This window comes from Oreochromis niloticus, linkage group LG6 (genome assembly GCF_001858045.2).
Source record: "Oreochromis niloticus isolate F11D_XX linkage group LG6, O_niloticus_UMD_NMBU, whole genome shotgun sequence".
NCBI classification, from domain to species: domain Eukaryota; kingdom Metazoa; phylum Chordata; class Actinopteri; order Cichliformes; family Cichlidae; genus Oreochromis; species Oreochromis niloticus.
The window spans coordinates 13908400-13924789 of record NC_031971.2 but is presented as its reverse complement, the minus strand read 5'-3'; the positions used below and the strand labels follow the sequence as shown (position 1 = coordinate 13924789).

At 41.5% G+C, this 16390-nt stretch overlaps 1 protein-coding gene across 1 annotated transcript in view; it reads left to right on the top strand.

Annotated features, from left to right (window-relative positions):
• The window catches only part of fhdc1 (FH2 domain containing 1), a 32531-nt gene that overhangs the window by 8499 nt on the left and 7642 nt on the right, over positions 1-16390 (top strand). The window contains exons 2-8 of the mRNA XM_003449737.5: positions 6241-6985; positions 7508-7569; positions 11400-11502; positions 11656-11741; positions 12543-12643; positions 14876-14946; positions 15792-15899. Coding sequence (XP_003449785.1) covers positions 6494-6985; positions 7508-7569; positions 11400-11502; positions 11656-11741; positions 12543-12643; positions 14876-14946; positions 15792-15899 — 1023 coding nt within the window. The 5' untranslated portion in view covers positions 6241-6493. The remainder of the gene's footprint in view (positions 1-6240; positions 6986-7507; positions 7570-11399; positions 11503-11655; positions 11742-12542; positions 12644-14875; positions 14947-15791; positions 15900-16390) is intronic.

Genomic DNA, 16390 nt, shown 5'->3' with positions numbered 1-16390 from the left:
TACAGTTTATTTGATATGCTACCCTTTTGTTTGAGGATGAGACTGGTGGCTTCATGTGATTTATGAGACGGAGCAGGGTTTTTGGGGTTTTTTTTATTGCTTGACTACATCACTGATGCTGCTGCAGTCAGTCACCTTCAGAATCCGGAGCTGCGGTCGCTTGGCTGTTTCTGATCTAAACGGTGTCTTTTCATATTGTCTGTGTGTAAAACGAGAAGTTTTGACAGCTCTTTTGTGCTTGGTATCCGAGCAATAGTTGCCTCGCCACTGTGTGTTTGTGCAAGCTATGTTCCTGTGTGCTGTTGCTACAGCATGCTTAACTCCCACTCTGGTCTGTGTCCTCCTTATTGCAAGCGACGCATGGAAATCAGAGCGATAAGCCAGTATCGTGAGTTTCAAAATAACCACGTTGTCCTTTTCAGCTACAAGATAATAAACAGATGCTTGCTATAGAAACACACAGAACAAGCAGTGAATTCAATGTGTGTATATTTGTTGATGTTAATTGCTGTTTTGCTATTGAAAATTAATTAATAAATGACCTCCAGGGACCAAAACGAGGCTGAGACACTGGAGGTGTAGAGCAAAGAAGTGTGGCAGAGACAAATACGAAGCTTCAAGCTAGCATTATTATAGCTTTGCCCAGTTTGATTGCAAGATAAGGGTCATGTTTGGGGGGGGGGTTTTATGCAATTTGTTGCTCACCAGAGGAAAGTAAGGATGACCTTTTAAATCCAGTGAGACTGGAGTTGACATCCAGTGCAGTTTCCTGTGCCTGAAAAGAGGCCAGACTGCTCACGGAGAAAGCACTCACAGAAATCAGTCAACATTAAGATGAAGTAAAGCTGGTATTTTTGTCTTTTGATCTTGGCCTGTTGATTATAGTAATGTATGATAGTAATTGCTACTGAAATCCCATCACTGACAGCCCATCACCACTGCTGTTTGGTGAAGTTAGGATCAAGATAGTCGGAAACAAACAGGTCCGGCAGCATCGCCCTACTGCGCTCTGCGTAAGCCAGCTTCTGCTAACGAGCGTCCCCATGGAAATGATGACGAAGCAGAATTGGTCAAATCCCATGTGAATGCGCCTCTGTGCCCCTACGGTGTGAGTAAAAGACTTGCGCTCTGCAGGGCAACGCTCACCCTCAGGAAATTGAACTTGAAGCTAGCAACAGGGGATCATTATAGCATGCGGTGGCTCCTTGACCTTCAGCGTCACTCATTTGAGAGTTCGAGTGGATTGTGTTTGTTTTGGACTCGGTGGCACCCTAGAAACTTGTTGACAGTTACCTCCAATTAGAATCCTTACAGGATAGAAGGGAGAAAAAAAGGCTTTGCATGGAGTTATGTAAGGCCAAAACACACAAATGGCAAATGCACAACAGACAAAAGAGCCCATTGCTGCATAAATACTAAAAGCTAAAACAGCTGAAAGAAGCTGCATGGCATGGTGTAGCTAATTATCATTAGATGTAATTAATTCTTCAGCACATGTCAAAGATGGGAGGCACTTCAAATTTAAATAAATTTTTGTCAGTTTTTTTTGGTTTGGATAAAGAGGTTGCCTGTCCTGTGTCCCTTAAGTCTTCATTAGCCGACAAGCACAAAAAGCGTAGAGACCAGTTACTGACAACTTCTTAGTAGCAAATTCTGGTCACTATGGAAAAATGTGCCTTCCCTGACCAGTTGGCGAATGGTTGGTGGGGGATACTGAGTGTTGCTAGGTGAAATCGGTCATCGGCACCAAAGGCATCCTTGTAACTTTGGTCGATAGAAGATTGCATGGAGGACGCCGACTTGCATTGAAACACTCACTAACTTGTTGCCAACCTGCAGTGAAACTCAAGAGTTTGACATGAACTGGAAATAAAGAATATTTGCCTTCAAAGTAAAAGTTTTGCCTTATTAAAATCTGTTGATTGCAGTAGTATGACCTGACTTTTATTTTGGAGGATGGTGTACCATCCCCCAAAGCATCCACTCGCAAACCCCTGACTGATTGGTGAAGGGATGTTGCTGTCACAAAGAGACAGCCAGCATCCATCCACCAACCAGTCAGGGAATACTCATTTTCCCCTAGTGACCAGAGGTTGCCAGGGGGATCACCAACGCGTCTCTATACCTGTGTGACTGAAGGCTTACTGGTCTACTCCACACTTTGTTGTTGGACGAACAGAGGGAGCGAGGAGTAGCTTTTAAAGATGAAAAAAGATTAACTGCTTTGATACATTTTTTTTTTAATGCATTTCACACTTGACTTATGTTTCACTCTTTTGGTAAACTTTAGGGAGAGAACTGTATAACTTCATCATATCATCTGGTGTTTTGTTGTTTGTGAGCTCACGGTCTTTGGGTCAAGCCTAGCTAAGTTTTTCTGTTTCTTTATTCCCTGATTTTTTTGCTTTCACCTCTCACTGAGTGTCCCCAAAGGCATAAAAGACACGACGACTTGTTTTTCCTGTTTTTCTGTTCAACTCTCTTCTCAGTGTAAAAGTTTAGTAAGTCTAGAGGGGATTTTTTTTTTTCCTGAGTTCTCTTATCTATCTCACATTAAAGTTTGTTTTTGTTTTTTTTGTGTCTTCAGTTCATAAACTCAATATCCTTGAGTTTTGGACTGTTATTCGCCTCATAGAAGAAAACAAGAAAATCACAATTTAGTGAGATTTTTGCTCAAAAGATATGCAGACTAGTCAGGTACAACAGGTAGAGTTGGTACAGATCCTTCTGTGGTTCTCTTTGGATCAGTAGCAGTGATGTATTTTGGGAGGCAAAGGATCTACAGCCCTCTGCTGTAGAAGACAGGCGAACTGCTCATAACAACAATGACTGTTGTCAGCTTGGTGTGTGTTAAAGGTAGATGGTCAGTTAATCATAGAGGGTGTGGTGTTTGCTGTCACCAATGAAGACTGATTGGAGCGAGATTGCCCCCGGGTCGACAGCAGGTGGATGTTTTAGATGAAGCTCGTGGCAGCAGGTGGATGTGTTGAACCTGGAAACCGCCAGTCTGATTTCAGTCCCTCAGGCCTTCCCAGTGTCGTGTTACTGACAGTTGTTTTTCCTCCTCTGTGAATCACGTTAGACAGATGACATTGGTTACGGCCCTATTGTTGGTGGTTTTCCCTTATGCAGTGTGAAATTTAATTAAATGAATGTGAAATGCCACAAACCAGTCACTGACATTGGGTCATTCGCTTTGGAGACACAGAACTAATGTACATTAAACCTGAAACAAAGCTGACAGGAATGTTTGGATTCAGTTTTAAAGGAATGGTTTGGTGCATGGAGTTATCATGCACATGACTGGAACCAAGGAAAACCTGCTAGTTTGGCTTTTAGGTGAAAAAAGTCCACCTTTATTAACACTTTTTAAACTTTAATTCATTTAAATAATTAAGCACAAAAAGCCCGTCCATATAGAAGCCTCATCGTCTCTTGGCTTTATGTTTTATATATTTAGAATCTATTAGACACACGGTTAGTGCCAGCAGAAGATGGTTCATCTTTTGTAATAACTTAGACTTTTTTATGTGAAAAAGGACCTCCTGAGCTCCTTTATCAACATCACTTTATGTCTCATTTGTCTAGTCCATAAAGACACCATAATGTGATACAGTGGCTTTGCACAGATTAAGTAAACAAGTTGTAAAGTGTCAGTTGTGAAATAACAGATGTTTGTTGTCTTTATGATGTTTCCAAGTTTTTATAGCTTACAGTTTATAGCTCGAGTAAACTGTTTCCTAGCTACACTGCTGCCAGGTGTACAGTAATACTCATTAGTGTCTTATAGCTTTCATTGTATGTACTGACCTGTAGTCAGAGCTCACTGTTAACCTGTGAACCTGAGCTCTGATCTTTAAATTTGTTGTGACTGACCTACACTCACAAATCACTTTGCTACGTACACCTTGCAAGTATCAGGTTGGATCTCCTTATGCTTTTAGAAGTTGAATCACGGCATAGATTCAACAAGTTGCTGCAAATGTTCCACAGAGTTTTTGGTCCATATTGACATGATAGCATCACGCAGTTGTTGCAGATTTCCACCACATCCCTGAGGTGCTCTATTGGATCAAGATGTGGTGATTATGGAGGCCATTTGAGTACAGTGAACACGTTTTCATGTTCAAGAATCAGTTTGAGATAAACCGAGCTTTGTGATATGGTTTATTATTCGGCTGGAAGTAGCCATCACGAACATGGTCAGCAACAAGACTCAGGTAGGCTGTGGTGTTTTAAATGACGATCAGTTGGTATTTATGAGCCCAAGGTGGGCCAAAAAATATCCCCCATCACCTTCAGCCTGAACTGTTCATGCAATGTAGGTTGGATCCATGTTTTTATGTGTTTATGGTCTTAGCACAAATGTTGGAGCAGAAATAAAGACTTGTCAAACCAGACCATTATGTGTAAATCCATGGTTTGAACTCCAGCAGGTTGTCTTGATACTGGCTGAGTGATGAGCGTGTATTAAACAAGGTTTTGGTGTTTCACAGTCTGGATTTTGAACACATGCTGGTTTACAATGAATCTTGATCCATTATGCAGTCCCGTTTCCAGCATAAAGCTAACGATGCCTAGCTGGAGCCTCGTTATCAACAGACATGCAAGCTATTGATCTTCTCATCTAATGTTTCACAAGAAAGAAATCAAGTGCTTCTTTAAAGCTGATATGACAGCGAACACTGTAAACAGATCCTAAAGCAGCACGTGTTAGCAGTAGCCATTTCTCCTCGCCGCAGACTGAGAGGAGTTGGTGTGAGGTCAGATGTTCTCACCATCTTATGAATTAAAGATGACTGATGGTGTGGTCCAGTTCTGAGGACAGGGCACCTGAACATGCAAGCCGATGTTGGCAACATGAAGCTATTAGTGACGCAGGCTTTATTAATTAGTTATAACCTCATCGGTATCATGTTGAGAAGGCTGCGAACCAATGGCAGACTACCATTTAAGATGTTACGATTGTGTAAGAGGCAAAGCGTTAATTCTAGAAACCAGCAGAAGGTGACCACATGGACCATTATCAATACCAGAAATGTGTTATTACAGCAGTTCATTTCATCTGAAACCACATTATTTTCTTCAAAGTGCTGTAAACAATGTACTGTCCCCCTCATTGCCACCATACATCTGATTCATCTGCTGTTTTCTGTCAGATCCTCTGTTCAATTACCCTTTTATAAAGAGGAGTATCGGATCACTGTAGCCATGTCAGCTCCAGCACTGAGTGATGTGTTCTCCTGAAACTTAACACAGTTTCCCTCCAACTGGGAGCTGCAGTGAGCGCAGCCATTCAGTTAATAAAGGCAAGAGGGGGGAAACTCAAGCACTTCCCTTCCTTCTGGCCTAAGTAGTGGTTCTTAGTGTCCACAAATTATCATTTGATCCTCATTGAGAGCATTCAATGAGGATCATTTTCTAAAGTGTTCATGAGCGAGACGTATAAAGAATTTAATGTTTCACAAATATCTGTGCTATATTCAAAAGTACAGCTTTCATATATATGTGGTGGTAAGCAGTTGTGTTTTTAAACATTATCAGTCCACTGTCACCATACAGCGAGGCTTTTATTAAACACACAGGCTCTCCTGGAAATGTGACAGAATCTCAGTTTAATGATGACAGAGTCTAATTTGTCTTTAAGACAAAGAAACTGGCAGAAAATGTAGGACTGATAAAAGGTTTACAAGCCAAGATCTTTTTCTAAAAAAAATACTTAATGTGAAAACTGTTTTCCAAGATTAGCTTGCAGAGTTGTCTGACAAAATCCAGTTTTAACCATTTGTTTCTCAGACTTAGAAGAACTCTTACTGGATTTTTAAAATGAACTGTATTTACATGTTGAATAAAATGTATTTAAATAGTTATTTGTGTCTAATGTGCAGGTGTGACTTCAACCGTCACTTTTGGGATACAGTGCATATCGGTATTGTCTTGGTGGCTGCTTAGATGAGAGCTGTGTAACAGAACCTAAGGGGTGTGTGTGTGTGTGTGTGTGTGTGTGTGTCATGTCTATGATCATTATACACCCCACAGCTTGACTTCAAAGCCCTTCAAAAATGGAAAAGAACAGGATTTGCAGTTTCCTTCACTGAGAGGCCCTTTCACTAGGTCCCCCTCGTCTTTGTTCTGTCCTGCCCTTGTTTAATTTCCTCAAATTCCAGATAGTCGATGACGATGGTGTGCATGAGTACCTCTGTATAATCCTGTCCTGTGTCATTTGTGTTGCTCTTGTAGCTCCATGGCCATCATTTCCCCCTGCCCACTACCTCTGGGAGGTATCCTTCAAAGGCCCCACTTAGGGCGATGGATGACCAGCTGAGTGACGGAGATGAATCAAAGGATGCAGCCTGTTCATAGTGACTAGATTAGGAGACACCAAGCAGCGCTGCAGTGAGCTGATGTTCTCTGGAAATTCAGGAGATACAGATCACATATTTGTTTAGTTTGTGTCAGCACAGAGACTGTATGCTGACTGCTCAACCTTGCGATGCTTGTTATGAGTTGTACATCCACGACAAATGAGCCAGAGAGCTGCAGCAGCGAGGGGAGCAGCTGCACCACTTCCTCCATCACTACCTCAGACCCTTCTTCTATGTCTGGGCACGTTCAACCCACCTTGCTTTCTGACACCACCCAGAATGAAGTGCCGCCCCCTCCTCCCCTCCCACCCCCACCTCCTGGGGCACCGCCGCCCCCTCCGCCCCTGGCAAACACATCCACCAACCACAATGGGAGGAAGAAGCGCCGCGTCCGCAGCTTCTACTGGAAGCCTATCCCAGAGGAGAAGGTGCGCGGGAAGCCGAACATCTGGACGCTGGCGGTGCGGCAGCAGCAGTACCAGATCGATGTTCGCTCTGTGGAGGAGCTGTTTGGGCAGCAGGAGGATGCGGGGACGGGCCTCCGTGGGTCAGCAGCATCAACTGCAACATCAACTCGCGTATCCCGATCGCGCTCCTTTAAAGACACCAAGAAAGACGAGGTGAGTGACTGTCATGAACGTCTAAGACAGGCGCTTAAAATATGGAAATTCTGACAATTAATGGTGAGTTTAGACTGCAGACATTAAGGTGGTGATTAAGGTTCAGGCGTGAATTAACTGGATTTGATTTTTCTATTGAATAAGTTGTTAAATTATTGCAAATATCTAGTCCATCCACTCACAGTGTGTCTGCAACCATGTCCAATACTGGTTAACTTAACATAGACAGTTGCAGCATACTTTAAACACCATCTTTAGTTCAAACCACAGAAGTGCCCAGTTGCTATTTAAAAGTAGTAATTGGGCCTCAGGGGTCATTTTTTAAAAATGTATGTGCTGCACAGTCACCTGTTTTCTGTGTGAGCCGTACGAGCTTCTTAATGAAGGAGGTTTGAACCTCACATACAGACAACCAACAACACCCAGGAGTGGGTGTGTTTGTTTGACTGTATGCTTTAACTACAGCTTCAACAGGGTTTTATCATAGTGTCTTGTGTTTTTTTTTTTTTTTTCTTTCCTCAGATCAACATCCTTGACTCAAAGAGGGGGATGAACGTGGGCATTTTCCTCAAGCAGTTTAAAAAGTAAGTTTCCCACTGTTACCAGAGTGAAAAGCAATGCACAAAAATCCCACAGGAGCACAAACGCGATCAGTTTGAGCCCTTTTCTCGGTGGAGTTTGGTTTCCAGGTTCTAATGCTTCCTCCCACAGTTCATTTGTTATTCTAAACTAGTGCTGTCAGCATTAATCTCATTAAAATGACGTTAACGTCATAACCGCATTAACGAGGCAAATCTTTGTTAGCGAGTTAGCGTGGATCGCCCCGTGCATGGAGCTGCACGGCGCCAACGCGTTAACGAGCTAACCGCGCAAATGCAGCCCCACACAGTTATGGTCTATGGGCCTGCGGTTATGGCTTTAACGTCATTTTAACGCTGACAGCACTATTCTAAACCAATTCAAACTCCCGCACAGGGAGCCACTTCCGCCCGCACCACCTCTAATTATATTGATTATATTGACGTATATTGATTTGAAATTTGTTTATTTGTAAGTTGACCAAAAGGCTTCAGTTAGTTACGAGTGAGGAAAAAAGATTTGCACTCACTTTTTCAATTTTGTCTTATTATACAATATTTTATTATTCAATAAAAAAAGCAAACACTACATTTTTGGAAATATTTATGTGTGTTTTCTTGTTTGTTTGTTTGTTTGTTTGTTTGTTTTTGTACTGCTTGAACACTAAAGACACCCTCCAATGACATGACAGTGCCAGCAGTGGCCCCCAGATCATTTAAGTTTGAGACCCCTGAGCCACAGAATAAACCACTGTATGAATGCAAGGTTAAAATCTGACTTTTAGTCTAAATTGCTTTGAATGGTCAGCAAGACATGAAAAGTACAAACTCATTTCTGAAATGTGCTGGGAAGTTGTGTAAATAAGTGTAAAAAAACGATTGTAATGACTTTTACACTCAGAACATGCATCATTTTAAGACTTCCATTTGCTCATACACACACACACACTGAAACTTTGAGCATCACTTCAGTGGCGGTGGTGACGTAGTTTTAGTAAAACCTTTCTTGCTCTCAGTGTTACAGGCGGTGTCTGATTTTGCTAAGTGCAGAGCTACTTAAGGTAGAGGATTATTAGAAGAACAGTGAGGTTTACCATAACCAAAGAGTTTACTGTAACCAACCAACAAAAAATCCCCCGAACGGTTGTTTGACTTTAACTAAATTAGAGATTGTTTTAATTTTCCTTCGTGGCTTTTCCAAGCCCGTCTCTCGTAAGCTCTTCATGCTGTTGCTAAGGACAGTTCAGATCAGATGCTATCATTATCATGGACATATTCTCATTTTCAATCAATCAGTTTAACTTTCATAAGTAAGCCAAGGGTCCAAATCTGTGCCAGGTAGTCTAATAATCCTTCTTAGGCATCCATTGTTCTAAATTATTTGGTTCGGGAAGTTTCAAAGTGAGTTTGACCAGACTCGGGATTGAGTTGCATAACTTGTCTAGAATAGAGAGCAAAAAGTGTGTTAGGTATGTGTGTTTGCCTGAAGGTCTATTTGCATGGCTCTCCACAGGATTTTAATGACATTTGACTGCGAGCCATTGCACTGAGTCAAGACAGAGCAGGAGCAGTGACCTCATTACAGTCAGCGTTTACTTTTGTTTGTGGCGTTTTATTTCAAGGAGCATGCATTAATCTTCTGCTGGACTACATTTGAGCCAATTATGTCATAAGCTGCACTTTACGCTGTATAAAACAGCTAAAAACTCAAAACCTCGAACATAAAGTGAATTAATTTTACAGCTTGTTGTAGCATTTAATGATTTCCACCCCAGTCAGCTAAGAGCTTTTTTTTTTTTTTTTTTTTTTTTTTTTAAAATACACCTGTTACATTAGAAATATTTGGATCGTGTCACTGATATCAGTAGACAGTAGCCTGAGGCATAAACAAGAGTATAAGCAAATTAGATTTCTTGCTGTGCTGGAGAATGTGACAGCCCCAAAACATAGATGTATATCAGTATATTGCATATATTAGAAAATATAAGAAATCACTCTAACTTTGTAATATGTAGTATAGTTCAGTCTGTTACCTTCCTTGTTGTCATGGAGCAACTGTAACCACGTAATTTCCTTAGGGATTAATAAAGTATTCTGATTGTGATTAGAAATTGTCTTTTTGTTGAAAATACCCCCCTTGTTTAAAATGGTAAATGGCCTGTATTTGTATAGCGCTTTTACTAGTCCCTAAGGACCCCAAAGCGCTTTACACACCCAGTCATCCACCCATTCACACACACGTGATGGCAAGCTACATTGTAGCCACAGCCACCCTGGGGCGCACTGACAGAGGCGAGGCTGCTGAACACTGGTGGCACCGGGCCCTCTGACCACCACCAGTAGGCAACGGGTGAAGTGTCTTGCCCAAGGACACAGCGACCGAGACTGTTCGAGCCGGGGCTCGAACCGGCAACCTTCCGATTACAAGGCAAACTCCCAATGATTGCCCCTAAAAGGGTGTTCCAACTTCAGTAGATTCACACTCATCAGCCTACCTGCACAGGTTTACACCACAGAACTGGAAATGAAATTCCCATCATTGATCAGGAGGGAAAATGTGTACCCTTCCTGGTCATGGAACAATGAACCAGCTGTTTATCCTCTCATGGCTATTAAAGGGTTTGTGGGAATTTCCACAAACAGTCTAATATTATCTTTGTGAAAAAGAGCACGGTGGCACGGTGGTTAGCACTGTTGCCGCACAGCAAGAAGGTCCTGAGTTCAATTCCAACATCAGGCTGGGGTCTTTCTGTGTGGAGTTTGCATGTTCTCCCCGTGTTTGCGTGGGTTCCCTCCGGGTACTCCGGCTTCCTCCCACCGTCCAAAGACATGCAGCTTGTGGGGATAGGTTAATTGGATAATCCAAATTGCCACTAGGTGTGAATGTGCGAGTGAATGTGAGTGTGAATGGTTGTCTGTCCCTGTGTGTTGGCCCTGCGACAGACTGGCGACCTGTCCAGGGCGTACCCCGCCTCTCGCCCTATGACAGCTGGGATAGGCTCCAGCGCCCCCCGCGACCCTGAAAAGGATAAGCGGAAGCGAATGGATGGATGGATGGATGAAAAATAAACAGATAAATAAATGTCTCAATGATTTATTGCACTAAAGTTCTTTATAGGCTTCAACGAGGCTTTGAACTTTCGCTGGGTTCGTTACTTTTTAAAAAAAAAAATCAAATCTTTATCTCCCCTCCTGATTCAGGGTCTCCACAGCATCTCACCCCACCCCTAACATCCTCCCCTGTCACACCAGCATCCATCAGTCTCCTCTGTGTTCTTCGTCTGTTCCTCCTACCTGGCAGCTCCATCTTCATATATCCCCTTTCCCTCGTCTTCACATGTCCAAACCATTTCGGCCTCGTCGCTCAAACTTGTCTTCAAACCGCTCAACCTGAAAAATCACATGGAGCAAATAATTTCTTTTTCCACGTTCTCATCCTAACATTGCAAGAAATTCAGAAAATAAAACCTGCTAATTTAACCTAAATAAATAAATAAATTGCAAATTCAAGAGTTAAATAAACATGTATTGGATACTTTTTGAAGGCTGGCATTTGTTAAAGTGCTTGAATCACATCTTTAAGTGTCAGCTCTCTTAATATTGTCTTTTCAGTGATTTTAAAGCCTCAAAATGAAAGTCGACCAGTTGTGCCCTAAAGGGTTTGTGAAAACAGATTTCTCTTTTATTTATATTGCTAATAAGAAAGCCAGACAGAGGCGCCGAATGCTCTCTGCAAAAGCTGTGTTTTGTGCCTTTGTAAACAGAGGAGGGCAGGCATTAAAGGAAGCACCTGTGCAATTTATCTCTGAACTTTACAGAAACAAACTGTCTTTCAGGTCCAACCGCTCCATTGTCGAAGACATACGAAAAGGAGAAGGAAAGATTTATGGAGCGGAGCTGCTCAAAGACCTGCTGAAGCTCCTGCCCGACGCAGAGGAGGTCCGTGTTTGTGTACTTGTCTGTGTGATTTTTAGCCAAGTATGAATAGCATTAAGATTTTGAATCACAGAGCACAGCTAATGATAAAAGGCAGTTTACGTACGATTGAAAGCGCCCTGCTGAGCTTCCTGTTCCTCTTTATTTTCTCTGCAGATTAAGAAGCTGCAGGCATTCAAAGGAGATCCAGACAAGCTGACACTGGTCGATTCCTTTATGTACCTCTTGATCCAGGTGCCACGGTGAGTTGATTTCAATGGGCATGTGTATATAATCCAGTTTCCATTAAAAAGAAATGTTAAGTCAGCAGTTTGACAGTCGGTGGAAGATGAAACTCTGCACTCAGTTTTGAGTCTTTATGATTTTGTGCTGACTCTCCAAAGAGTTTACGGCTGCTCTCTGACTTGTATTTCATCTATCAAGTGTTCATATTCAATAATATTAATACGACTGGGGAATGTGCACATTTGTCAGCTTTATAAAAAAGTATATAATGCTGGATTTCATTTTATCTCCTTCCCTTGGATGATTAAACGGCCCGTCCACACGTATAAAGGGTCGTATTACATAATATTTTCAGCTCATTCAACTGAAAGCCTGTTTCCATTTTTTTCTGAACGGGGACTAATTAACTTCCTTTGAATTTCCTTTTTGTCCAGCAGCACTGTGTGATAGCGCATTAAAATGGCATTAGTGTCATTCAGAGGATGCAGTCCCTGCAGGGGTTATTATGGAGAACTAATGCAGACTGATTGGGCTGAAATGGAGCATTTGTCCAGTGAAATTAGTCAGAAGTCGTTTTTGGTTCGTGCTATAATTGAAATGATGATGTGAAAATATTGTTAAGGTGCTAAAAGTCGTCAAGTTTTACTGCCTCTCAGCAGCAAGATGGAGTGTTATGGTACTCTCCAGGGCGAAGCAGGAGGCATTTCTCTCAGCCTGCTGCATTATAATAACATTTTGTCTTTTCTTAAGGATCTCAGTGTTGAGCAAGAGAGTCGAATCTTTTCTCAGATTTAACCTCTGAACTTCGTCTCTGACAGGTTCGAGGTTCGGATCGAGGCCATGGTCCTCCAGGAAGAGTTCTTCCCTTGCTGTGCTGCGATGGGCCATGAGATTGATGTCGTCCGTGTTGCCACTAAACGTAATAATAACACACTGGCTCTAACACTTTTACACACACAGAAAGCAGGACGGTGTCATCTTGACGTGAGGACACTCATGACCAAAAAACAGCCGTTTCATTGAAATGTAACCTAAAAAGAGTCGAGCAGCTCTTAGACATGTTAGTTACTCACAGTATTGATTTATTAGAAAATTTAATAATTAAAAAAACTTTATATAGTCACCGCGGTGTGACCCATTATGTTGTGGACTACCATTTGGAAGCCCTGAGTTTGGCGAGTTTGGTCATTTCGCTTGTTTTTATTTATTTTTTTAAGTCAGCTGTACTCTGTTAAATGTATTGCTAGCTTGGGTAGCATCGTGCTATAATCTATCATTTACTGTAATGTTAAATGGCAGGCTAAACTTCACTAGCAACAGCCTTCCATACAGTTCAAGAGGTGAGTTACAACCTCATATGTGAACACGATGAAGAAAGGCAGCTGTCCTTCCTCAGACCTTTCAGTCAAAGTTAAATAAGCTGTGGCTCAGTTTATACACGCAATGTTTTTTGTGTTCTATTGTGAATAACGTGGGGGGTTTTTTTGTAATTTGCAAATCATCAGTGTTCCAACTTTTTGTGGAGGAATTTTGTTCATGTTTGAAAAAAAACCCACCCTCTTTACAGTCGTCATAAAGAGGGAGAAGTTCTTGTACCATGAACATGTTTATTTCAGCTTTAAACGTGGATGTTTTAACATACTGTAGGACTCTTTGGGGATTGTTTCCAGCCTCAAGTGGCCACTTGAGGAACTGCAGTTTTGACACTTACATTTTCAGTGATGGAGGTTGCTGCACGTCTCGCACTGACCACATTATGTAGTATTTATCATGTTCTTTTTTTACTTATTAGCACTGAGACAAAGCACAGCTGATGAAAATAGTATTTGTTTTGTATGGGTTATATAACAACGTGCTGGATCTTGTGACCTGATGGTAGCAGAGAGATCACTGCGATCCAAAAAGTTATTACAGTGTATCTCATGAATGTGTACACTATTATTATATCTTTTCTTTTTTTTTATTCCTCTGGAGCTAAAGCTGACATGTACTGTTGAATTTGTGATTTACAGTAAAATCACCATATTGATAAACTGATCTGGAAACCTTTTTAATTATTCTATTTTGAGTTGAGCCAGGTTGCCATTTTAGCTGAGTCACACTGTCTTATGTCTTTGTGCTGTATTGGATTTTTCTTAAGACCCTCCTCTACAGTACTGTGACCTTTTCACTGCATTGCGGGGCAATCACTTAAACACTGTGTGGAATAATTACCTGGAATTTTTATGACAAAATTTAATTAATTAATTTTCGATGTGCAAACATTTAGGGCTGTTCGATATAACGATATATATCGGATGACGATAGAAAAACGTCTATCGTTTCATTTTACGCTATCGTTTGTTTCGTGGTGTCGCAAAATAAACTGTTTATGGCAATATTTTTTCATCATTTTGATGGTCACTGTAGTGGCTATATTCATTTCTTAAAGTTCTCTCTTTCTCTTATATTTAATATAACCACACTACGGACGGACAAGTGCTTGTTTTTTATGCGTTTTCGTTAGCAACAACGACGGTAAAACCACGGCGTGTCCGCTTGTTTATTTTCCACATAAACCTTTCACAATAAAGCTCAAGATCCTGTTGAGGCTTTTCAAAATAAAACGAGTCACGTGAAAGATGCAGAGTATTTACGGATGAGAAGCAAAAAAGAGCCGCCAGGTGCTAAAAAATAAACCTTAGACTCAAACGTTAGAACAGACTTTTCTCCGCAGCACGCCATGTAATAAATACTCACAAAGAAAACGGCAGCCGTTACAACTTATGTCTAAAAATGTATAGTTCCATGCATCAGTTAAAACACTCGACTCCAGGTACACGACGCCCAGCTGGAAACACTTCGAGATGCCCGAGATTCACAGAATTTACAGGAAATGTTAAATTTTTGTAATTTATATCGTTATATCGACGATAGATTTCTTAATATCGGGATATGAGATTTTGGTCATATCGCACAGCCCTACAAACATTTACCCTTTTCCTTTAAAGTGGTAATTGTAAGTAATTTTAAGTTTATGACTGAATCACATAAGGACACATTATTACTGCTGATAAGTTTCCTGTATGGTGGTGATAAATGAAAATGAGATGGTTTGTAATACATCTGCTCTGGAGTCTCTAATTGAGTTTATATTGATATCTCCTTAAAGAGCTGATGAGCTGTGAGGAGCTTCATGCCATCCTGCATCTGGTGCTGCAGGCCGGAAACATCATGAACGCGGTAAGAGCTTCTCAGGTTACGTTCATGTACACGAACACATCTCTGCTGCCTCTGAACACGCAAGATGTTTCGTTTCAGTTCTGATTTTTTTTATGTATTTTTCCAAATAAATAAATAGATAATAAAACCTATTGTCAGCATGTGTTGGAAACCAAAACAAAATCACTGCTCAGAGAAGAAAGCTGTACAGTGGTTCCTCGCTATAACGCGGTTCACCTTTCACGGTCTCGCTGTTTCGCGGATTTTTTTTGGTGCAATTTTGCATACTTTTTTTTTTTTTTCTTACAGCACATTGTGTTCTGCATCCTGATTGCCTGACAATGCAGCCAATACAGGCAATCTCGTGCTGTGTCTCCTGTACAGTACAGAATGCGTTCAGCTTGTCAAATTTACATAAATCATCGAGCAGTGTGACTCTGAAGTGCTGTATGTTTGTAAGTTTTCTCCCCAACAAACACAACAATGTCCACGAAACATTTTGCACCGTCAAAGGCACCTGCGGGTGCATTTGGTTTCATTCTATGCTGGACTTATTTTTCTATGAAGCTTTGAACTTTGAGAGTGTTTAAACAAGAGAGAAAAGTGTGAAAATGTTCATGCCTGTCTGAGAAAACTGCATAAAGTGTGTAGTGAGGGGTTTTACAGCCTTAAAACATCTATAATAATTTTAAAAAATAAAGTTGGCTAATTCGCGGATTTCACCTATCGCGGGTTATTTTTGGAACCTAACACCCGCGATAAACGAAGGACCACTGTATCACTCAGTCTTATTGTTTCACGTTATTTCCAGCTGTGATTCTATGATATTGTTCATTTCTCTGTGTAAAATCTCCTTCTGTTCTCAGGGTGGCTATGCAGGGAACGCTGTGGGATTCAAGCTGTCATCCCTCCTTTCACTGGCTGACACCAAAGCCAACAAGCCGGGGATGAACCTGCTGCATTTTGTGGCCATGGTCAGTGACGCTGTAGTAGAGTACACACAAAACACCGTTAGGACACTGCAGATGTTTGTAATGGGGATTCAGTCCTGGTTTCAGAACCACTTGAGCATGGAATTACATTACTGCTTACACTCACTGGCCACTTTATTAGGTACAGCTGTTCCACCATTCTCACAGGTCAGCAAATGACATGGCACCAGTTCATTGCATTTAGGCATGTAGACACGGTCAAGTGCAGATTGCGGGTTCACAGAGAAGGGTGTGCAAAAAGAGGAGGGTGAAAATGGTGGATGCTAGAGGTCAGAGAAGAACGGCCAGACTGCTTTAAGATGATAGAAAGGCAGATAACCACTTGTTACAACCAAGATGTGCAGAAGAGCATCTCTGAACACACAGCACATTGAACATTGGAGCTGATGGGCTACACCAGCAGAAGAGCATCACTGGGCGGCACCCCTGTCAGCTAAAACAACATGAAGGCATGTATCTGTCCTGTGCTTCTG